Here is a 25788-nt window from a genome sequence, read left to right as displayed (position 1 = left end):
TTTCTGTAACTTTTTTTTCTTTGCTTAAACTTCAGACATGACATGCAGGCTATTACACTCCCTCTAGAGACCAGCCTGCACATCATGTCTGGAGTTTAAGCAAATAAAAGCAGGTTATAAGAAGAAACACCCAGGTAGAGGTGCCACCACTAACATAGCTATACACCCCACACATACTCCATCGCCCAGAAGAGCAAAATGTCAAGCTTGGTATATAAAGTGGGTGAAATGCCCCTTCCCTAGAACAGGAATTTTCAGGTTAAAAAAAAATCCCTTCCTTCCTTCATCTCTCTCTCTCTCTCTCTCTCTCTCTCTCTCTCTTTCTTTGCAAGGCGGAAGCCTTTCAGGGCCTCACCACTTTCTGCAAAATTTGCCTACCAAGAGGGCCTCCACAAAGACAATCACATCTGCCTTATAACAGTGAAGGTATGAAAGATCAGGTAGACACAGATTCTGCCAATGAACAACAGCCCTCAAAGATGGCTGAAGTTGCCACCCCAAGTGAATGGGCTGTAATCCCTATGGGCAGTTTCTCATTGGCTGAATAAGCCATCTGTGTGTAGGTACTGACTGGATACAGGGTATTCGCTGACACCTTCTTTCCCACGGAAGAGCCCACTAAAGTCCACAAACAAGGGGTCCATCCACCTAAACTGACAAGTGTTCTCCAAATAAAAACACCTGGACTGCTAAACATCTAAACTAGACCTGAGTTTGTTTTCCCCTCTTTTTTCCTTCCTTCCTTTTGGAATGTGTGGGGTTAGAATGAAGTGAAAACCAATTCCACTGTGTGATGGAAACTGAGTTGCTGGAACTGAGTCCCCTAGCCAGCCTGCCCTGAAAAAAATTCAACAACTGGTGGATCCTGGGTCTGTCTGCAAGAATACCCCGAGCAGTGCACCACTTGGGGTGGTGGAAGGAAAGTGCTCTAGCTTGAACCATATACTTTGTTAATGAACACCATGAGGTCATGAAGGTGTTTAGGAACCTAGCTGAGCACCCAAACTGTGGAAGTGGTTTCAGATCAACCTCTAAGCTAGTGTTTCTCAAACTAGGGGTCAAGACTCACTAGGTGGGTCACAAGGTAATTTCAGGTGGGTCCCCATTTAAAATTTCATTTTTAATATATCAGACTTGATGCTATCATGGTATGTGACTGCATTTGGGGAAATGTTACAGACCTGTACTTTTAACAAGTTACTATGTATATTCTTTTAACAATGATAGTCAATGGGACATTCCTGGGTAAGTGTGAATAGGATTGCTGCCTAGGATTGCTAAAATTTTCCTGCTTGATGATGTCACTTCCGGTCATGACATCACTTCTGGTGGGCCCTGACAGATTCTCATTCTAAAAAGTGGGTCTCAGTGCTAAATGTGTGAGAACCACTGTTCTACACCATCAGCTAGATCATCCTTCATATGATCAGCTGATCATCCTTCACACCATCAGCTGGAAGAGATCTAGCTGTGTGTGCTAGAAGACCCTGAATGAATAGAACTGGGCTGACTGGGACTAAACAGAAATTATGTACCAAGAGTCTCAGAAGCTCCTGAGACCAGGGGCATCTGGACTACTGTAGGCAAGGAGAATGAGGTATTCCTTCTGATCCTCCTGAGAACTCTTGGGATCACCGTGATGGAAGGTGGGGGGAAAAAATACACAGGCCACCAGTTCTGGAAGGTGTCTACTTCTTCATTGCCTTTCTATGTGGTGGAGCAAAACCCTTGAACCTGCCTTCAGGGATGCCAGATACTGCTCCAGTCAGCTCTTCCCTCTACAAATTGTGGGAATGAGTGCTGCCCTGGCAATTGATGCATGTATGTAAGAATAGACCCTGGGTTGCCTATAGCTTCATGCTGGACTAAAAATGCTCACTGTAGAAAAAATGTCTGGATGCCATGACCACCACACTACCTCCTACACATACACAAACCCCTACACGAGTTTTGGTGTTCGCTTGCCACTTTGGTTTTTGATTGCTTGCCACTTTTCCTTGTCCTCTAATGCTTTTCTTACCCTCAGGTACTTAGATTGGTCTTTTTGAAATCTGCCTTTGAAGGAGGATCACCACATGACCAAAACCAGGTTGCTGTCAAAACAATCCATTTTAATAGTTTCTTTCTTCTCCTTTTTCCAATATGACATCTTTCACATACATCTGACAATGTTATGAGAAATAAAACTGCCTCCATCCGAATGCACACTTAGAAGAAACTGCTGTTAGCCTGTGAAAGCAATTTTTTTTTTTAAAAAAAAGCTTTTCTATTGGAGATTTCAGGAAAGACTTGCTTCTTTCAAAGACTCCATTATGACTCTTAAAGCACTTTTTATCCAGTTTCTTACAAAGCTTGCCTAGATCTTTACAAAAATGCATAGATGTTTGGAAGACATCTATGATCCTCAGACAGAAAACAGAAACCAAGATGGACCGTTCTTCAGTCTTAAACTTTAAAAATTAGGCACATTTGATTATACAAATCCAACTGTGAATTTGGCTGGTTCCAGAAAGGACAAAAACGGGAGTGCTAGACTTTAGCACTACTCCAGTGTTAAAGTGCAGGGAAGATCTAGTTCTTACACAAGGAATAGCCTCTTCCCCCTGCTTAGGGAGTTCCAGCTGGCCTCTGCTGCAGCTTCTGAGATAGGAAGTGCACTTTTTCAAAAGTGCACATATGTGCAAGCGACACTCAAGATTATGCTTTAGTCAAAAAGTGAAGTCTGACTCTTATTAACCACAGTTCCTGCCAGCTCAGATTGCTGGGGAGGTTACATCCCTTTCCTTGGAAAAAAGTACCATAGGCTCCACCAGCTGCAACTGGGAAGACTCATTTATTCCATAGAAGACCCACTGTCAGTGTGGTGGAAGGGGGAAACCTGCTTTCCATCCCATAAGAAGATGGATACACACCAACACTAGAACAATAAAACATGCAGCAATTCCCCCTCCCCCGCAAAAAAGAGGCAAACAGCAGTGTTGTAAAATGAGCAAATGTCAAAGATATAGGAATAGATAAGTAGACAACAGAGGTATGTCTGTCACCTACCAGGCAATGGAAAGGAGGGCTACTATGTTTCAGATCACACCTCAAATATGTCTACTACATCATTTAACACCTGAAAGAACTGCAATACAACTGTGGTAGGCAGCTCCAAAAATCCTAGAACAACTTGGCAGAACAGAAATGCAATAGTTAAGAAGAAATTATCTTAATTCTCAGGAATAAATGAATGAACAAATTGTAATAATGCCAGGAAAAACTGTGGTAACACCAGGAAAAGTGCCAGGAAAAACTGTAGTAACAGACATGGGAAGAAATCCCAGGATTCATTAAAAAAATTGACTGATGTAATAGGTTTCACATGCACACACAAAAACTACATTGGTATTTACACCCCAGGGAGGAAAACTTCTCAGAAGAAGTTTGAATACCAAGGAAGGTTGCACTGTTATGAGTGGCTCTATTTCACTGTGTAAAACCATGTTGACTAGAGTGGCAAGAGGCTGTTGGATGAAAAGAGACTCACATAGAGTCCTAATGGTCACTGCCTTCTAGAAATTTCTTACATATTTAAAGTCATCGCACATACAAGGTAATACACATTTAAAAAAAATAGTTGCTCTTTATTTTCAACAAATTCATCAAATTACTTTTCAAAAGCTCCATCTCTTTTGCTTTGATATATTTTTATAGTCACAGCTGGAATTAAGGTACTGCAAGACTGTTGTAAGAGGCTATAGCAGCAACAGCAATCCCTCTGGAAGCTGTTTTATATGTGTGGTCTGCATGTCTTCATAAAGATCTCAGTGAAACAGTTTTAGGCAGAGCTGCATATTAAAAAAAAACCAAGCAATTCAATAACTTTGAATTACTACGTACAGAGAAGAAAAATTCTCTTAAAATTAGTCTTCAGTGTTAGGCAAATGCTTGCATTTAAAAATTATTAGGTTTCTGGTAATGAGATGTATAAAATGATTAGAAATCATAAGATTAATTCATTTTAAAGAATTTCCATTTTTCACACTGAAGCATTCATACTATCAGCGATCCTTTCAGTAATTATTAGCTGCCTTCTAGCAAGACTGGAGTAAAAAAAACTAGTCAAAATTTTCTATTATATATAATTTGTAAAGCTATGAAAACTTTGCAGCAGACTTCTCTTCTAAATAGACTTGCTACAGCACTATTTCTTCTTGCGTTGTTCTCTATATTTTAGCTCTTGCTGCACAAGGAAAGAAAAGGCTCCTTTTAAGTCAAATGAGTTATGGGAGAAATAAGTATTTAAGAGGTTGAAAGTTTGGCATTCCTCCTTATCTCACATGTAAGGTCCTTTACTTTTGACAGCAGCATATTGACATAGTTGAACTCGCAGCTCCTCCTGGATGTCCAGGTGTTGGCTGTGGCCAGCTGTGCCTTTGCCCAGCTTTGGCTGGTGCGCCAGCTGCGGCCGTACTTGTCTCGGGCAGATCTGGCCACGGTGGTCCATGCCATAGTGACATGAAGATTAGATTATTGTAACGTGCTCTACGTGGAATGCTCTACACAGAATGCGGCAGCTCAGGTAGTTGCTGGGGGTCAGCAGTTTGACTCTGTCATGCCGCTACTCTGGAAACTGCACTAGCTGCCCATTCGTTTCTGAGCTGAATTCAAGGTGCTGGTTATGACCTTTAAAGCCCTAAATGGCTTGGGACCAGCGTATTTGAGAGACCACCTTCTTCCGTATAGTTCGGTCCATCCTCTAAGGTCATCAGAAGGGGCCCTGATGGTTGTGCCGTCACTGAGAGTGGTGAAGCAAATGGCGGCCAGAAACAGGGCCTTTTCGGTGGTGGCACCTGCACTGTGGAATTCCCTCCCCTTTGAATTGAGGACAGCTTCCTCGTTATTAACATTCCAGTGGGGCCTGAATACTTTTTTATTCAGGAAAGCCTTCGAGGCCTTATAAGGGTTGTTTTTATAAATTATGTCTTTTACTGCATGCTTTTAATCTGCTGCTATATATTTTATCTTGTTTTAATTGTTTTTAATTGTGTTGTATTTTTAATGTTTATTTGTATCTTTGTTTGTATTTTAAATTGATTGTTACACGCCTTGTGTGCCCTTCGGGGAAAAAGGCGGAATACAAATCTAATAAATAAATAAATAAATAAATAAAATAATCAACTGTAGGTTTATGCAGTCAAGTTTTCTGGTCTGTCGGTGAGAAACGTTACCTCAAGCAAACGTACATTTGGGTCTGATAAATTTATCTGTTCCCTTCCCAATATATTAATTCAGTATTTCTCAAACTGTGTTTCGGAACCCACTAGGTGGGTCGCAAGTCAATTTCAGGTGGGTCCCCATTCATTTCAATATTTTATTTTTAATATATTAGACTTGATGCTCCCATAGTATGTTACTGCATTTGGGGAAATGTTACAGACAAGCACTATGTATATTCTTTTAACAATGGTAGTCAATGGGACTTACTCCTGGGTAAGTGTGGGTAGGATTGCAGCCTGGGATCTAACATTGTTTAAAATGTTCCTGCTTGATGATGTCACTTTCGGTGGGTCCTGACAGAGTCTCATTCTCAAAAGTGGGTCCCACTGCTAAATGTGTGAGAACCACTGCATTAATTATCTCAAAAGTGGAAAAGTAAGAGACATATCAGCAACTGATTAACATACAGTTCATGGGGAGTGAGCGCAAACAGGAATACAAGTGGAATTAACTTTTACCTCCTCAGAATGTTGGGTACATACAGGTATGTATTGTCAGTCTGAAGTGATATTTCTTCTGGACTACTGCCAATTCCTTAGGTAGCCTAATGAACAGTTCTCTATGAAGTACAGAATTTTTATACAATATTTTAATTAGAAAATACAGGACAACTATATCCCTTAACAGGCTTATGAAAACCTATGTTAGTTGATATAAGCTGTGAACAGCCTATAAAGTGTTCCTTATTGCCATGCAGGGAAATGGCTTAATTTTTTTTCCTGGTACAGTCAAGAATTGTCAGATGTTTGATCACACACTGCATAGTCATACTCAGCTAAACTACCCCAGATTATTATTTAAAACCTTAACGTTAAAAACTTTTTCTCATCTATGAAAACTCTTGAGTCATTTTCCAACAAATAGATTAAACCGATATCATGCTCATATCTATGTCACCTAACACTAATCTAATGCTGCCTACATACAGCTTTCAATCTTGCTATGAAATGGACAGTCCATGGCCTATATCAGGGGTGTCAAACATAAGGTGCAGGGGCCGGATGAGGCCCGCAGAAACTTTTCATCCGGCCCTCAGGCTCTCAGCTGCTGAGCAGTGCTAAGGAGTTACTGCTGAAAGGGCAGCCCACATGAAAATTGGGCTCTCCCATATGATCAAGATTTGCGTATTTTCTCTTCTGTCATTTGCAGCGAATGAATTCCTAAGTGAGAAAAAGTGCTTATTTTTGGTTGACCTGTTTAATGACATCACTTCCCGCCTAATGACATCATTTCCTGCCCTTAGCAGGCATCATGAATGCTATTTGGCCCTCCGTATGAAACGAGTTTGACACCCCTGGCCTATATAGTACGCTTATTTCAGAAGTCAAGAGTTTGGAGATTCTGGAGTATAATCACAGTATTTCCAGGCAAAGAACAGTACTATGGCCCTCTATCTCAATGGACTATATTTGGTGGCACACTTTCTTAAAGTTCATTTTGAGAGAACTGAATCCAAATTATCACATTAGAAAAAGTCACCAGACACACTCAATAACTGATATGGAACTGAAAGGATAAGAAGAACCAGGCTTTAAAAAATATAAATATGAAATATAGTTTTGAACCAAATTTTATGAATTTTAAACTACTGCAAATGATGCCTAGTTATGGGGGAGGGTATAATGAAATATTATCTAATAAAGGAAGATGTTTTATGACAGTTCCTCAAGGCACATGTACACATTTCTCCCCACAGGCCTGAAACTACCTTTATACAATGTTGTTGCTTTGTATCAAGAAATTCCTTCAAAATCCTTATTTTTGCTCTTAATTCCAGGGAAATTAGAACGGCCCTGCTGGACCAAAGGCCATAAAATTCAGCTTCCTGTATCTCACAGTGGCCCACCAGATGCCTCTTAGGGCACTGAGGGATAATGAGGTTACCTGTTACCACTCCTTTGCACCTGGCATTCAGAGATCAGCTACTTTTAAAAACTCAGAGGTTGCATACGGTCATCATATCTTGTAGCCTGTGATGGACATTTCCTCCATAAAACTTCAAAGACAGCATCTTCCTGGTGTGATTGAGTAATGATCTCTTGGAAAATCTTGAAAGCCAGGTAATCAGGTACATAGGGCAGAACTCTATTTGTTAGCATGTATGTAACCATAAAAAGAGATGGATTTGAACAAACATATAGAAGGCCAATTTAAATGAGTAGGGCAAATGCCATATTCAAGAATGAGGCACTTACAACAGTATAAACCTGGGATCATGTGGAAACTATTTCTACTGTTATTCATACTCTGAAATGTTAAAGAATAAAGTACAAGGATGCTATAACTAGTCATTTATATATTCTAATGATTAGTTTGATCAAATGGAATAGTTTAGTTTAAATCAATTATTATAAATTTAGAAATGTCAGTTAAATGACTTCAAATTTTACTTTTTTTTTGCATAGATATGGGATTCAACCTATTTAAAAACAAAAACAGACAGAAGTTTACATACTAAAGGAAATCTGTTCTGAATATTTTAAAAATAGGTCTGATTTACAAAGCGGCCAAGATGTTTAGCTTTGAAGTGGAAAGAACACTCATAGAATGCGACAGATAAATGTGAATTTAAAGAATGCTTTGGCAAGCAGCCAGTTATGACATTTGTGTTGTTGTTTTAGTTAAACACTTGGCAGATTATGAAGGGGGGAGGGCAGTATTTCCTTCTCACCCCTTCCTGCCCTACTTCCTTATATACACAGAGCAAAGCACAAAAAGACAAGTTATATACTACAAATACTTGCATTCCTTCAGATTCAATTTTTAAAAGGAATAATAAAACAAAGGTTCCCTCTTTCCAAATCAGATTTGGTTCATGAGGGTCTTATGGAAAATGCATTCTAATGGAAGATGCACAGCAATTACTTTTCACAAACCTTGATGTGGATTGATGATTGGATTCTACTAGGAACCATTCATTCCCTCTAGCTATTGAGGAAGGTTCCACCTGTCTCAGGATCCTACCCCCCCCTTCTAAATATGTGGCCTTCCCATGCCTCCAAGGATGGAGACCTACAGTTTAAGAACCACTTATTTTAAAGAGAGCATGGTTTCATCTAGCTAGTTCGGTTCTTGGAAATATTTTATAACTGGGAACCAATATGGAGGTAATTGTGGGATATAAATATTTTAAATAAATATTGTCAATAATATCGCTCAGGAAATATCTGAGATTTGGACAAACCTGGAATCATCCAGTCAGGGAAGTTTGAAAGTCTCCCTCCTAGTGATGTCAGATATGATATAAAAGTGGGAGGGATGCACAGGCATTTCCCAATCAAAGCAAAAAGAGTTAATAGCTGGGAGTAGTAAAAAGTTTCTGACATGATTGCAGAATATATTTCATGAGTGCCTTATTAGTTTCTTAGGGCTTATTTAAAATGACTATTCTACAAAAGCAGCTTAATCCCTTCTCAACCCAAACTCACTTGTTTGATGCGGTCCGGATTGACGGTTGTCTGAGGCTGTAGAATGCTAACTGGTTCTGTCTTGGCCACATTTTGAGGCATTTCTCGAATCTTTTCAGCAATGAAGCCATGAACTGCATTTAGTGCTTCCACTGTTCCCTGGATCAAACACACCCGCTCTGTCGTACCTTCAGAAACAAACAAAGCACATTTTGTTTTGTTTTTAAAATATTAGCTTTGTCTACAAATCAAATAAAACTTTAGCTCTTTGACTAATTGGTGCATACTATATCTGTATTAGTGTAATAGCCAATACACAAACAGTAAGATATTCTAAAATATAATGGCTGAAATCCAGAGGCCCATGCATAAGTGCAAAGTGCTTCACGCACAAGGGTGGACTAGAGGACAATTTTCCTTTCAAGACATTGTCCCTCAAGCCTCTCAGGATTCTGTTCAAGGGAGACCCTTATCTGTTTTGGGGAGTGGCTTTTCAATGGGCATGAAGACAGCTACTGAAAAGAGCTGGAAAAGCCCCATGTGCACTTTGGTTTAAACCCACATGTAAACATTCATTTTCTGTAATATACATTTGTTACACTTTTATTTAGACCTTCCTTCAAGGAAGGAAGACTTTGGCTGAAAGACAGAAACATGCCCAACGTTGCTGAGCGAGCCTCACAGCTGAGCCAAAGATCTGAACCAAAGTTGTCCACATTGGAGTCCAATATTCTAGATCAGGGGTTCCCAAACCCCGGCCCTGGGCCCACTTGCAGCCCTCAAGACCTCTCAACGCGGGCCTCAGGGAGCCCCCAGTCTCCAGTGAGCCCCTGGCCCTCCTGAGATTTGTTGGAGCCCACACTGGCCCAACGCAACCGTTCTCAGCATGAGGGTGACTGTTTGACTTCTCATGTGAGCTGTGGGATGAGGGCTCCCTCTACTGCTTGTTTCATGTCTGTGATGCAGTAGCTGCAGCAAAGGAAAGGCCAGTCTTGCTTTGTGCAAGGCTTTTTATAAGCCTTGAGCTATTGCAAGACCTTCATTCATTCATATAAGTTCATCTGTAATCTATTCATTTATGTAAACTTATGTAAATTTATTCAAATTTTAAATGTAAATTAGTTCTTTTTCCCCCAGCCCCTGACACAGTGTCAGAGAGACGATGTGGCCCTCCTGCCAAAAACTTTGGACACCCCTGTTCTAGACTCTAGAACACTAGAAATGAGGCCTGTTTTGCCACATGATAATCACAACACACACGAAGTGTGTGTCTTTTTCAAGTGTGTATTTTAAAGCATAGATAACTATATTCACAAGTGGGGTACACACAGAATTGCACAGCCCACAATTTCCTGTTGCAGCAGGCCCAAGTAGGTTTTGTTTGCTCACCTCTTTCTAGATCTCTACAGGAATACAAGAGTTTCTTTACTGATTTAGAAACCTGCCTGCAACTGTTCCCCAAGTACTGCTGTAAATCTAACATACATCTCAAGTTCCTAGCTTTCCAAAGGGACAATAATCACCGACAAGTTTTTAAAAAACCCCTGCTACCCACCTGATAGTTGAGTACAGTCACCAACTCCCACAGTACTTACTGCTCATTTTGTCCTTGCAAATTGTTTTTTGGTTGTTTCTAGATCTTAATTTTTTTTTGCAAAACTATACCTACCATGCCTTCTTAGAAATTCACCTGTTTATGTACAACTTAGATAAATAAATCTACACAATCACTTCAAGTTTCGCATTCATATGAAATATATACTTTACCTTTACTCTGATCTAGAGATCTGAGTTCTATGCACCTCTTGCACACATGGTTTTGTGTGCAAAATTTCAATAGTCACTTCCAAAAGCATGTGAATGAATTCGTCTTTTCTGTTTAAATGAATGAACAAGCTGATCTGGATATGGGAGCTTCAGGAGGGCCCATGAACAAAAGCAAATCCCTGAACCATGATAGCTGCTTAAACAAAACTACATATAGCCTTTCTCATATTAGGTAAACACATGACCTGGGGCAGACAAAGGGGCGGGAGTGAGAGTCAGTGATATAAAATTATTCTGCTACAATTTATATTGTGTCATCCACAATTACACTTGTACATTGGCATAAAGGACTCTAACAAGAGTTCCTCCCACTCCCAAGTGTCTACAAAGAACTAATGTAATGTTAAAGTGACATTAGCGAAGATGACCAGAAGCATTGTGCCGAATAGGCTTGTAACCAATGTTAATGGGGCTCCAAAATAAGTGCAGATATACTTAATGAGCTTTCAAATACCATCCACTTATTAGTAGCTGAGAATGAGTTTGCAAGTATGGAAAGGAAAACAGTTGATGAAAAATAGAAATAGGACATTATAGCAGATATACTGAACTCTTTAAGATTAAAGAGACCATTTGAGCATTTCAGTGTTGTTCAGTCTCAAGATACAACAGCTGCTGATATGATGCTCTGCTAAACACACCATAATCTCATCCAAATTTTTTTTTAACCCCATAAAACAGCATAGCATTGTTAACATGTTGAAGAATACAAGGATATATGAAAGTGGCATAGAACCCAACATGCACCCAGAGATATAGTAAAACCATAAAGCCTCAAAAGCAATGTGCAAAACTACATAGGGAAGCCGACATTAATCTTATTTTATTTAGCATAAGCTACAAAGAAAAGTGAAACTATTACACAGTTTTCCTGGGGAAATGGTGTTCATTAGATCTGCTTCAGAAGCCTGAAGCCACCAGATCATCTGGACTGGGGTGAGGACTGTTGCCATTTCAGCTCTTCACTGCCACATATGCAGCTTCAAAAAGGAGAAAAACCCATTTTACTGTTGTTTGTCTATAAACCACTTTGGGAGGCTTTAAAATAAAATTTGAAATTAAGCCAAGTTAAGTGTAATTAACACAAAGCGCATCCTAACTTGCTTCTTCCAGAAGAGGTTCCCATTGTGTAAGGGGTAGGGGTGATTGCTGTCACTCTTTCCCTGTGCAGTTCCCCTGTGCACCTGACTGGGGGGTGTCCCCCAATTCCCAGGAGCAGATATTTGGGAAGAAGTGGTACTGGGGACTTCAGACTGATATAAAAATTATTCTCCTCTCTCTTTGAGAACAAAGAGCTTCTTCTATGAATGGAAGCTGCACTTATGATATAAACCCCAAGTACAGAAAGTAAATACTGCTATCATACACACCAGCAAACAGGAAATATCCAATAAAGACACCGACATGTGAACTGACCCTATAAACCAGAACCTCAGCGCTTTCCATTTATTTAACACATTGCCTGTGGGGGAATGATAAACTGTGAAATCTGGTCTTTGTGCACTGGTTAAAAGTAGAACAGATTACTATTTTAGTTTAAAATGAACGCACATTTCAAAATTATACCCACAACAGCCTTCATCATTAAGAACAGTAAATTAATTATAAAACACATGTCTGCATATTGTTTTGAGACACATTGAATAATTTAAAAATATGAAGTATGTAACAGCATGGATGAGAAGCAACATTTCAGAAAGTATCTGGCAAAAAGCCTGACTACTGAAATACAAATTAACTTGAACCGTGGATGCTGCTTCCTTGTACTTCCATCTTCAGCTAGCTTTATCCTTCCCAAGCTCTCTCTTTGTGTTGAACTCCTGTGGTTCCTGTGTAAAGTGATCTAGTTCTAAACAAGTGCACCAGGGAGTCTTTACGCTGAAGTATTAATTGTCTACTATATGATAGGAAGTGATGTGGATTGATCAATGTAGCTAATGCAAGTGCTCTCCTCTGGGTCAGCAGACATCACATTTATACAAAACACATATCAACTTACATAGAAGATCTTGGAGCCTGACACAGGCAGCACTTAAAAGGATGAACCCTATTCAAAATAATGGAAAGGAAAGGAGCCTGAGCCAAACAGAAATTTCATTACACCACAATCCATGAGACAAGTATTCTGCACACTATGCTGTTTAGAAGCTGTAGATTAATACCCTTCATATGATATTGTATAACAAGCACTGTCAGATTCTGAGTTCCAGTAAATAGGAATTGTGCCATAAAGATTAAATTCAGATGTTTAACAGATTAAACTATGGGACACTCATCTAGACAGCAGCAGTTTTTAAGTATTCAATGAGTAATCAAGGATTTGCTCATTGAATACCACCATGGATATGCAGATGATACATACAGAGGCCTGTACAAACAGATACATGCACTTTTTTCCATCTGAGAGAGGAACAGTGGAACACTGTGAATGCCTGGCTTTCATAGATAGGAACCTGTGCTCAGAGTACCTGCATCGCATATTAAGAAATGTACATATAAATGAACACCTGATTCCTCCAGTACGTGAAGACTGTTATTACCTTGATAATTGCCTAGATCAGACCTTCATGGGCTGGTGCCTTGAAAAAAAATGGTGGTGCCCAGAACTCTACTTGAAGATGCTCTATCTATTCTGCACTTCTCTACCCACTCAATTCCTTCTACCCAGTACAGGTGGAGCCTATTTATGCACATGGGTTCTGTTCCCTGACATGGGTTGTGAATCCCTGTTCGCGATTAAGAAAAAATGTGTTGTGCTAAATTGCATAGGGTTATACAAATACTCTGCAGCCTGACACTTTGGGATGGAAGGAAACTAAGGCAGCAGTTCGCCTCCCTCTCCTCCGCTTCATACTCAGCCCTCCCCAGCTGTCAGCTGTCTCCGCTTCTTTCACAGATGGGATGGTGAGCTTTTAAGAGTTCACTCCTATGCATTTCTACTCATTGTAGTCAATGGGGCTTACTCCCAGGAAAGTGTGGAGAGGATTGTAGCCTGAGAGCCCAGTCTTATACCTGCCTACTCAGAAGTAAGCCCCATTCTAATCAATGGGGCTTACTCCCAGGAAAGTGTGGATCGGATTTTAGCCTAAATCTCCTGCTTTGGCTTGCTGGGCAGACTTGTTTGCTGGGCTGTTTTGTTTGTGTAGGCTGGAGCATGGAGAGCCTGCACCATCTCAGTCTGAAGGGGGGGGATTGGGCAAATACTCCCTGGTTTTTTAAAGCAGACCCCTCTGTTACTACCACACCTGCCATGAGTGTGTGAGTGAGTAAGTGATCCACCTTGCTGCACCTTGTTCTGGCTACAGAGGTTTTCTGCCCTTCAGCCTCTTTGCTGCCTCAGGGGCTCCAGGAGTCTTACTGTTCCTTCAAAAGGAGATCCTCTTCCATGGCTCCAGGGCCATTTCCCTGCCTGTTTGGAGTAATTCACAGCCTATTCACAGAATTGGTCAACATACACATCCTTAGAAGGAGGGCAAGACAACCTTTAGCACCTCATAAGGTGCTAATGGTGGTGACCTTGCATGTCATTTCTTTAATCTGTATCCTGTTGGACTACACTACAAGATGCAATAGTTAAATTACTTCCAATGTATACAGAAAATGTAGTCTGGATCAAAGATACAGCTTAACATCAGACAACAGATTGAGACTGAAATCCAGTCTGCCACAGGTAAGCTAAATGAAAAGTTCTACTGCAACTCTACATACCACAAGAAGAGAAAAAGGCAGTGACCATACTTTCATAGTCAGATGCTGTTCTATGTTATGGTTTGCTCTCTACTGACATTTGGTCACTATGTTACACCTATATACAAATGAGAAATGACAGGAAAAGAGACTCAAGTCAGACAGGCCTGTGGCAGGAAATCCTTCAACATGCATGACCACTCACTCAGAAGATGAGATAAACAAAGATTGCATGGACGCTCTACAGCAGCTGGCTCCTGCAGCATTTCTACAGAGAAGCAAGGGGAACTCCGTTCCCCTCGCCTCTAGAAGGTGCTCTGTGGGCCCGGGAGGCTGCGCTCGCAGATGAGCCCTGTAATCTTCTGGAGGCGAGGGGAGGTCTGCTTCCCTCGCCTCCTGTGGCTGTTCTGAGGGCCAGGGAGGCTGCATACAACCTCCCCGGCCCTTGGAACTCCTTCTAAGGCCTCTAGGAGGTCTTAGGTCACTTCTGGTTTTGCGTCAAAACCAAAGGTAACATTTTAAGGCCTAAAAAGACCTTCAGAGGGCAGGAGAAGCCCTCTCCGGTACTCGAAAGACCTTTTAAGGCCTTAAAACATCACTTCCAGTTTTCAGAAAAAACAGAAATGACACATTAAGTCCTCTCAGAGGGCCAGGAAGGTTGCATGCAGAGCTGCTCTCACCTCCAGAGGATTACAGGGCTTGTCTATGGACTACATGGAGAGGGTTTGCCATGGGCCATATGGAGGCCCCTGTGCTGAATTAACTGAACTGCAATGTGCCTCCTCAGCAGAAGAGGCAATGGAACAGCCTGATCATCAGACAGGCACTGTTTCATAGCACTTTTTCTTATGAAGGGACATGTTGCCACTTAATAGCTGATGATTGCACGGAAAGGGGGGTTCTGGGAAGGGGCAGATCCGGCCCAGGGGCCTTATGTTTGACACCCCTACTCTAAGTATTGTGAAAGGTTGGTACCTTCAGATGTCTGAATGATCAACTTGGACTTGGCACCTGGCATCCAGGTACAAAGGCACAGGAACATAGTAGTTTATCACAAACTGTCTACACCAACCATTTTCAACCAGTGTGCCACGGGTCTGCAGGTGTGCCACGGGTCTGCAGGTGTGCCATTTTCAACCAGGTGTGCCATGGGTCATGGGGCTATGGGGGAGGGCCATTTATTAGTAGGGCCACTGGGGGATGTGAGCGCCCCCCTCCAGCAGCATGATGCGCCTAATCAATTGAAAAATGCAGAAAGTGCATTCTTCCTATACAGAAACTAAAGCACTGAGACATCCAGGAGAGGGAGAGGTGGGGGAACTGGGGTGAGTGGACTGAGCATGTGGCTGATCTGTAGGGCTAGGTGAGATGGAAGACTCCCGTCTTATAGGTGTGCAGACAAGTCTGGTTTTGCTCTATCTGTAGGAGGCTTCAGGTTAGTTAGTTAGTGCCATGAACACTGATAGGCATATTCAAAATATATCAATGCCATGTTCAACACTAGCCAGAAGCAAGTACACCCTTCACACACACCTCATTACAAGAAGTATATTGAATTTCAGAGGTGGGATGCTTGGTAGCAATGGTAGCATGGGACAGAGAATTGGGAAAGCTTCTGTGCTGGAATGTTTTCTCTGGTCATTTGAACTTTATGAGTTCCTAGGTGAGAACCTGGAAGTGATGTCCCTTCCTGCTTAATGACATCACTTCCAGGTTAATGACATCACTTCCGGTGGGTCCCAGACAGATTGCATTATTAAAAGTGGGTCCCAGTCTAAAATGCCCGAGAACCACTGGTCTACACTGATAAGCAAAGGCTGTCAACGGGCCTCCTACTTTGTAGAACTATTTCTAAGGAAGGACACTTCAAATTGTGAAGATGCATCCATTGTGAATGTAATGAGGTCAGATTTTTTTAGTGGAGGAGAGTGGTTTGTAACATACAGCAGGAAGCAGAGACATGTGGCATATGGAGAGGGGAAGAAAGAAGGTGAACTGATAGAATTTTTACTGCTATACATACAAATCCTCAAGCGTCATATTCTTCCAAACAAGTGGAATAGTCATACACTCAGATAACACAATACAAATAATTTACAGAGAAAGATGAACATAGGGAACATAGGCAATATGACCAGTGTATGTATCAAAAATATATTTATGAATCAAAGTTTGCAATTATTGTCACTTTAAAAGCTTTTAGGTTCTATAAGTGTATCTTGTAAATTGTTAGGATACTTTCTATTTAGAGTAGTTAAAACTAAAACACTCCACGCTGTAGAAATCTTTATATCTATTAAAGCTCTATTAAAGATTGTAAAGAACACATCCCTGAATGTTTGCATTTTAAAGCTGTATTGAACAAATATTTTTAATCTATAGTGGTGGTTGGCAACCGTCAGTCTTGAAAGACTATGGTATAGGCCTACAGCACCCGGTATTCCCAGGCGGTCTCCCATCTAAGTACAGTGGTGCCTCGCAAGACGAATGCCTCGCACACCGAAAAACAAGCAAGACGAAAGCGTTTTTGTGATTTTTTCTGGTGACTCGCAAGACGAATTTTTCTATGCTGTGCTTTGCAAGACGAATTTTTTCTATGGCCATGCTTCACAAGACGAATTTTTAAAATTAAAAAGTTGAAGTTTTGTGCTTGAAATTTTTGAAATCCTCTGTACAGTATGTATGCCTTTAAAGAGCACTTAATAAACACTTTGTAAACCAAATTTGAATTGTTCTGACTTTTTTTGCCCATAGGAACGCATTAATTAAATTTCAATGCATTCCTATGGGAAACCGCGCTTCTCAAGACGAAATTTTCGCAATACGAAACGACTTGCGGAACGAATTAATTTCGTCTTGCGAGGCGCCACTGTACTAACCAGGCCTGACCCTGCTTAGCTTCTAAGATCAGACAAGATCGGGCATGTGCAGGGTAACAGTATAATTGAGACAATCCCATTGTACCAAAACAGATATATTTAAAATAGATATATTTTCAGTCTCACATATTTTCAGTCACACATGCAGAACCAAAACTCATATTCAATATTGTATATGAATTTCCAACTAATCCAAAGGAATTTGAAAGGGTTTTGTTTTTTTTAAAGAAAAGTATCCATACAATGATAAGAGTGTGACTAGAATAGCTCTTATGGTTGTTGCTCACCTCATTCATTCTTTATTTGAACTTTTGCTTCTAGCCCTGTTAAGCACAAGTCTTTACTCCTTCCTGAAAAAGAGGTGCACTGGTTGTTAGGCTTGTAAATAGGTCTGAAATTGTGGTGACATTGATATAATGACTTCCAGTGTCACAAAGGCACTGCCACTAAGCTTTCCTAAAGCACAGAAAAGAAGTGGATGGATAAAGAATAACAACTGCCTAGGTCAGTGGTTCCGGGACCACCTTTTAGAATGATAATCTGTCAGGGCCCACCAGAAGTGATGTCATGACCGAAAGTGACATTAAGCAGGAATTTTTTTAACAAGCCTAGGCTACAATCCTACTCACACTTACCCATGAGCAAGTCCCATTGACCATCATTGTTAAAAGAATATACATAATAGTTATGTATAGAGGTTAAAAGAGAAGATGTTTCAGACCTCATTGATAAATTAAAGATCAATAAGTCACCGGGCCCTGATGGCATCCACCCAAGAGTTATTAAGGAATTGAAGAATGAAGTTGCAGATCTCTTGACTAAGGTATGCAACTTGTCCCTCAAAACAGCCACAGTGCCAGAAGATTGGAGGATAGCAAATGTCACGCCTATTTTTAAAAAGAGAAAGAGGGAGGACCCGGGAATTATAGGCCGGTCAGCCTAACATCCATACCGGGTAAGATGGTGGAATGCCTCATCAAAGATAGGATCTCAAAACACATAGATGAACAGGCCTTGCTGAGGGAGAGTCAGCATGGCTTCTGTAATGGTAAGTCTTGCCTCACAAACCTTATAGAATTCTTTGAAAAGGTCAATAGGCATGTGGATGTGGGAGAACCCGTGGACATTATATATCTGGACTTTCAGAAGGCGTTTGACACGGTCCCTCACCAAAGGCTACTGAAAAAACTCCACAGTCAGGGAATTAGAGGACAGGTCCTCTCAGGGATTGAGAACTGGTTGGAGGCCAGGAAGCAGAGAGTGGATGTCAATGGGCAATTTTCACAATGGAGAGAGGTGAAAAGTGGTGTGCCCCAAGGATCTGTTCTGGGACCGGTGCTTTTCAACCTCTTCATAAATGACCTGGAGATAGGGTTGATCATTGAAGTGGCTAAGTTTGCAGACGACACCAAACTTTTCTGAGTGGTGAAGACCAGAAGTGATTGTGAGGAGCTCCAGAAGGATCTCTCCAGACTGGCAGAATGGGCAGCAAAATGGCAGATGCGCTTCAATGTCAGTAAGTGTAAAGTCATGCACATTGGGGCAAAAAATCAAAACTTTAGATATAGGCTGATGGGTTCTGAGCTGTCTGTGACAGATCAGGAGAGAGATCTTGGGGTGGTGGTGCACAGGTCGATTAAAGTGTCGACCCAATGTGCGGCGGCAGTGAAGAAGGCCAATTCTATGCTTGGGATCATTAGGAAGGGTATTGAGAACAAGACAGCTAGTAGTATAATGCCGTTGTACAAATCTATGGTAAGGCCACACCTGGAGTATTGTGTCCAGTTCTGGTCGCCGCATCTCAAAAAAGACATAGTGGAAATGGAAAAGGTGCAAAAGAAAGCGACTAAGATGATTATGGGCTGGGGCACCTTCCTTATGAGGAAAGGCTACGGCGTTTGGGCCTCTTCAGCCTAGAAAAGAGACGCTTGAGGGGGGACATGATTGAGACATACAAAATTATGCAGGGGATGGACAGAGTGGATAGGGAGATGCTCTTTACACTCTCACATAATACCAGAACCAGGGGACATCCACTAAAGTTGAGTGTTGGGCGGGTTAGGTCAGACAAAAGAAAATATTTCTTTACTCAGCGTGTGGTCGGTCTGTGGAACTCCTTGCCACAGGATGTGGTGCTGGCGTCTAGCCTAGACGCCTTTAAAAGGATTGGACAAGTTTCTGGAGGAAAAATCCATTACGGGGTACAAACCATGATGTGTATGCGCAACCTCCTGATTTTAGAAATGGGTTATGTCAGAATGCCAGATGCAAGGAAGGGCACCAGGATGAGGTCTCTTGTTATATGGTGTGCTCTCTGGGGCATTTGGTGGGTCGCTGTGAGATACAGGAAGCTGGACTAGATGGGCCTATGGCCTGATCCAGTGGGGCTGTTCTTGTGTTCTTATGTTTGTTAAAAGTACAGGTCTGTAACATTTCTCCAGATGCAGTCTCATACCATCATAGCATCATCTAATTAAAAATAAAATATTGAAATTAATGGGGACCCATCTGAAATTGGCTCGTGACCCACCTGGTGGGTCCTGACCCACAGTTTGAGAAACACTGGCCTATGCATTTATTTGAGAAAACAAGTTTTATTTGTGTGTGTGTGTGTGTGTGTGTGTGTGTGAGAGAGAGAGAGAGAGAGAGAGAGGGGGGGGGGAGACATCTATCAGATAAATGGCTGTAAGTTCTCAAAGAGTGTTTACTACTCATCCCCCCCACAGCACTTCTGCCACTAAGATTGCCAGATCCCAAATTCTGAGCCTGAGACTGGTTTCTGAGAGCTTGCAACTTCTGGAAGGCCACTTCTGCTGACTCTGCTACTTTCTATTTAAAAAAATTTATATGTGCTGCTGGTGTACCACTCTACCTGCTTGCAGTAGAATTTTGCGGCAGTGTAATTGACAATAAGGTGTTTTAAAACACTACTTTATAAGTATTCCACTCATCAATTTGGGGGAAAAATAATCCTGGAAACACTGAGAAATTCCTTTATAACCCACATCCATCCACCTATCCCCAGCCCCAATCAATTTGTTTCAAGGCTCTAGTCTTGTGCAAGGTACATTTAGTAATTCACATCATCAGATTTGATTATCACTAAACCCACCTCCTGCATCTCAGGTTTTGGGGTGCTCCTGATATGGCAACCTTATGCCCATGCTAATAAAGCAATACAGGAAGAAAAAGCAGACCTATAGATGCAAAAATTTATAAAGATACTTTAAATGTTAGGTCCTGTACAGAACATAGGAGTGATTCAGTTTGGAGGGAGGGAGCACAAAACAAAACAGTATTTGATGGACTATGCAGGACTGTGGTACAGGGGGGAGACATGACAGCTTTTAGTTATTCAGCTTTAGTTATTTAGTTAGTGGGAAAAGTCGAGTGTCAGGAACCTGCAAGAGAGGTTAGACAAGAAAAATCCTGAACAGTGAAAGATAGGAGATGTGTTAGAAAAATAAATCCAACAGTAAGCACAACTCTGTCTTCACATATTTGCTGCCACCTAAAAAAATGTGAGTTGGAGAGAAAAAAGTGAAAAACCAAATGACAACAAAAAAGAAATAGGAATTAAAAAACAAGAGACAGTGATAGAAAAGTATCTAGTAGACATCCACGTGTTATCAAGCTGTGAAATAAACACAACTAACCAATATATTAAATGTTCCTGCTAGAGAGCTGTTGGTAGGTAGAGGGATCCCAATCCTATAGATATGCATTATTAGATACACCTGTAATGTTGCAACATTGCAGATTAAAGTTTGCAGTGGCATAGCAGTAGTACTAGGGTACAATCTAACCTAAGCACTTATTTGCTGGTGCTCCAAGACTTAGAATCAGGCCACAAAATATATTTCCCAATAATCTGAAGGGTAAATTTTTTAAAGAATTAAAAGCTGTGAAAAATTCATATAGAAACTAAGAAAATAAGTACATTTACATATTCAGTTACAAAGCATTCAAAAATGTTGACAAGTGAACAACAATTACACATTTAATATTCAATAGTTATATGACCTGCTTTTGTTAAATGTTGTTGTTAGCAACCTTCAGTCTCGAGAGACTATGGTATTGCGCTCTGAAAGGTGGTTTTGGAACATCGTCTAGTGTGGCTGAAAAGGCCAATTCGGGAGTGACAATCCCTTCCACACTGGGAGCAAGTGCAGTCTGTCCCTGGTCTGTCTCACTGGCTATGGGCCTTCCTTCTTTGCCTCTTAGCCTCAGACTGTTGGCCAAGTGTCTCTTCAAACTGGGAAAGGCCATGCTGCACAGCCTGCCTCCAAGCGGGCCACTCAGAGGCCAAGGTTTCCCACTTGTTTCCCACTACTTTGTTAAATAGTCTTATACATTTTATAGCACATACTCAATTTTTAAACTTGCAAATTACTGGAAATAAATTTGTAAGCGTAAAATCTAAATACAAACATTCCTATAAAACACTCCTGTGATTCTTGCATAGGATTGCACTGCATGTCACTGTATGCACTCATCAAGTTCAATGAGACTTACTCTCACATGTGTATAGAACTGCAGCCTTAGTACGTTTAAAATGTTAACCATATACAAATCCAACCTGTTTATCCACAGATTTGAAACCCACTGATTTAATTCACCGTGGGTTCTGAACACTGTGTCCGGCCCACAGTGGAGGGCCGGACCTCAGCTCTCAGATACGACCAGAGTTGTTCACCAGTCACATCCAGGAGGCTAAGACCTGCAGAGGCCTCAGAAACGCATCTAAGCATGTCAGAAAGGCACTTTTTACAAAAACAGGAAGTGCCTTTCTGGCACCTCTGAAGGCCTCAGAGTACCTCTGGACACAACGAACAGATAAGAAACCATGGGTTTTCGTATCTGCAGAGACCCAGGAAAGGTTCCCCTGCAGATATCAAGGTCCAATTTATGTTTCTTTAGTATTTTTATATAATTTGAATTTATCTTGCCTGGTACCCTGTCAGGATGGATGTAACACTGCAATTGTCTATAGCCCAGCTCAGATGATGCTCAGATCTTGAGTGGGTTTTATGCTTTCATACTCTCTTTTGTATTCCTATTGTCTTCCTTGCATAAGAACAGCCCCACTGGATTAGGCCATAGGCCCATCTAGTCCAGCTTCCTGCATCTCACAGCAGCCCACCAAATGCCCCAGGGAGCACACCAGATAACAAGAGACCTGCATCCTGGTGCCCTCCCTTGCATCTGACATAGCCCATTTCTAAAAATCAGGGGGCTGCACATACACATCACGGCTTGTAACCCGTAATGGATTTTTCCTCCAGAAACTTGTCCAATTCCCTTTTAAAGGGGGCTTCTTGGTTTATGCAAACCAGTTGGTTTCCAAACTAGTATTAAAAATATAGTTTAAAAAATTTGATCCTCACAAAGAAATCCTAGCTTGTTTTAAACCTGGGCAGAAAGTAATGTATTCCAATTCTGGTTTGGAGGCAAAGTATGGTTTGCACAAACTAGTTTATGTCAGCAATTACCAAACAAATGCTTGCAGGGTAGGGGAGGGGCAGCCACACAATCACTATGATCCAGCTGCTGCCAGGGACAAAAGGGTTTTTTCTACTTACATTGGGGCTGCTATGGTTCTCCTGAAGGTCCAGGGAACACTCAGCCCACTCTTCAAGTCTCCCTGTGCTGTATACACATAAGCCACTTCTGGTTTCGCAACAAAAACAAAAATGACTTTTTCTGCTCTATACAGCAGTTTGGACACATGGGGAGGTCTGTAGAAGGGGTGGCAGGCTACCTGGGTTCCCCTGGAGTAAGTAGGTAAGCAGAAAAAACCCTTTTGTACCCTGCAGCAGCAGAATTATGGCAATCATGTCTCTGCAGTTGTTAGCACCTCGCCCCTTAATGGGGCAGCAACAGAGGTTCCCTGGCTGGAGCATTATGACATCCCAGGTTGGGAACCTTTGATGGTATGTGATTTGGACAAAACAACTTTGTGTTTGTGTGAATCAGGAAACAACTAAGGAAATCAGAGCATATAAGGAGAGGAGGGAGTGATCGAAAATGAAACCTGATCATGACTACAAACACAGATCATTTACCCATTAAATCAGGGGTATCAAACCTGTTTCATACCAATGGCTGAACAGTATTCATGATACCTACTGAGGGCCAGAAGTGATGTCATTAGGCAGAAAGTGATGTCATTATTCAAGATATGGGAGAGCCAATTTTCATGTGGGCTGCCCTTACAGCAGTAACATCTCAGCACTGCTCAGCTGCTGAGAGCCTGAGGGCTGGATAAAAAGCTTCCGCAGGCTGCATTCAGCCCCCTGGCCTTATGTTTGACACCCCTGCATTAGATCTTGATTAACATTGACAGATCAGCCCAACTTATGGCCCAGTACAGATTTCATGGAGAAAAAGAATTGATGCATAATTTAGACAAGCCAAGATTTGTTGGATTCGATCCTCACAAAGAAATCCTAGCTTGTTTTAAACCAGGGCTGAAAGTAGAAACTTCCTCCTTTGCATGAAAAGGGATGGTGGGAGTATGCAAACTCCAAACTGAGAAAAGCTGTGCAAATTCACAGTTTAATCCTACTTCTGTATGACTCCTGTAACCAAGACATTCTGTTGAATTCATCAACTATTAACGTGTTTGTGCTCCCTTACTGCCTGCTTTACAGCATTAGGGTAAAGGAAATGAGGGGGAAAAAAGACATCAACCCAAGGTCCTCTGAAGGTAATTTTATACAATATTTTTAATTATACGTGAAACACAGTTTTGTACATTGAACTATCAGAGAGCAAAGGTGTCACTGCCTCAGTCACCCATGTGGACAATCTGAGGTTGTCTGGCATCACAAGAAAAATACCATTAACACAGTCAAAAAAGTGTGTTCAGGGAAACTAAGCAGCAAGTAGCATCACCACAATATACCAGATACAGGAGTTGAAACGGTCTTTTTTTTCTCCTGGGAACTCTGAGTAAACTGTTGTCCACCTGCATTTTGACTGCAACTTATCAAATGAGAACAGCTGTGAAATGTTTCACTTGTGGCATCATGTCAGTACTCAAAGTTTTGGATTTTTGAGCATTTCAGATTAGTGATGCTCCACTTGTATATGCATTACATATCTGCATACAGCTCTTTAATTAAGGCTAAACTCAGTTTATTACTTCTAGGCTGTTATTTCAAGATATACCAGTCAGTTATTTTTGTCCCTGAGTTTTGCTAGCCTAGTTTTGAATAGCCTAGTGTTTGTAATTAAAAGATATGGATGCTGGATATAATCCACCACAAGATGTGCTTATTGGTTTCCATGGGCTTAAATCTGCCTCTCTCTCTTCCAATCCTATCCAGTTTTCCAGTTTTCCAGCACTTATGCAGTTGTGCCAATGGACTGCATGCTGTATCCTGGTGTGGGCAGTCACGGTAACGGAACATTTATTCCTTTACCCTGGCACTGCACTGCAGCTGCAACAGGGTTGGAAAGTTGAATTGTGACCACTATATTATAAACACTTCCTTTGGGGGCAAGGTTTGTGCATGTAATCCTGGATGTGTTTGGGAACAAAATGAAGGTTGTCTCAGTACTACTGTGCATAAAATAAGTCAAAGCCCAATCACGGGCGGTGAGCCAGCGTGCACTGTTGCAAACATGCCGTAAGGCATGTTTTCCGGCCCTAACACTGGGCATGTGCCAGTGGTAGCCCAGCGCTGGCCAGTGCTGGGCTACCACTGGACGGGTGCACAACCTCCACTGCTCAGCAGTGCCGAGCAGTGCTCAGCAGACTGCCAAGCAGCAGAGAGGTAAGCGGGGTGTGTGTGGGGGGAGGCAGGGAGGAGGCATTCTGGGGAGGTGGGGAGAGGCGTGCCAGGAGGAGGGAGGGCGACAGGACCGGTGGAGCAATGCTCCACTGGATCCACAGCCTCCACGTCAGGCTCACTGCCCAACACGTAGGCACTTGATTCCCCGTCAACCTTTTTGTTGGCGGTGAATCGAGTAGCCCCATTGTGGGGCTACTCTCTTTACCCGGGGGAAGAGGATGAAACTCCCCTTCTCCTGAGGAGCCACTGGCAACTGCCCAAAGTGTGCAGGATGCAGTGGCAGCCATTTTTGGCTCCGCCACAGCCACATGCCCCAGGCAGCTCAGGATCGAGCAATCAGTTATTTTCATAATTTCCTAAATTTTCCTAACCCTGACGTTTGGTAATACAGGTCCAACCTTGTTATACATTGATTTTTTTATACACGATTTGATTCAACATGAATGGCCTCTGCAAATGAGAATGAATTTGCTGATCCCTGGGGAAGGGGAAAAATGCACCCCTTTAAAATGCTTTTCTTACTGTTGTAGAGATTTTTATCTCAACATGATGAGAAGGGCCCTTTAATTTAAAGGAAAACAGTCCTTTACAATAGTTGGAGAGAGAATGATTGATGGATTGTCAGCTGGTTGCCTTCTCTCTAAGTGACTCCCTCCCTTTTCTCCCCCCCCCCCCCAACACTTGAAAGAAAGATAATCCTTTCTAAGTGCCTGGAGAGAGACTGATTGTTGGATTGTCATCTTAATGACTATCTTAACATCACAAAGGTCAGCAAGGCTGCTTTTAAATCACCTGAGCAAAGGGACTTTGTTTTTTAAATTGATTTGCTATAGTGCGATTTTTGCTACACACATGAGTTCTGGGAATGGAACCCACATGAACAATGAGATTCAAACTGTACATTTAATTAATTTGATGATCAAGGCT

The 25788-nt window shown here is 41.6% G+C and overlaps 1 protein-coding gene across 2 annotated transcripts in view; it reads right to left on the bottom strand.

The window, feature by feature from the left end:
* NOVA1 (NOVA alternative splicing regulator 1) overlaps positions 1–25788 on the bottom strand; it is a 185601-nt gene that overhangs the window by 53227 nt on the left and 106586 nt on the right. For both annotated transcript variants that reach the window (XM_066635025.1, XM_066635033.1), the window contains exon 3: positions 8691–8857. In XM_066635025.1, coding sequence (XP_066491122.1) covers positions 8691–8857 — 167 coding nt within the window. The remainder of the gene's footprint in view (positions 1–8690; positions 8858–25788) is intronic.

Source organism: Tiliqua scincoides, chromosome 1 (genome assembly GCF_035046505.1).
Source record: "Tiliqua scincoides isolate rTilSci1 chromosome 1, rTilSci1.hap2, whole genome shotgun sequence".
Taxonomy (NCBI): domain Eukaryota; kingdom Metazoa; phylum Chordata; class Lepidosauria; order Squamata; family Scincidae; genus Tiliqua; species Tiliqua scincoides.
This window is presented reverse-complemented; position numbering and strand designations above follow the sequence as displayed.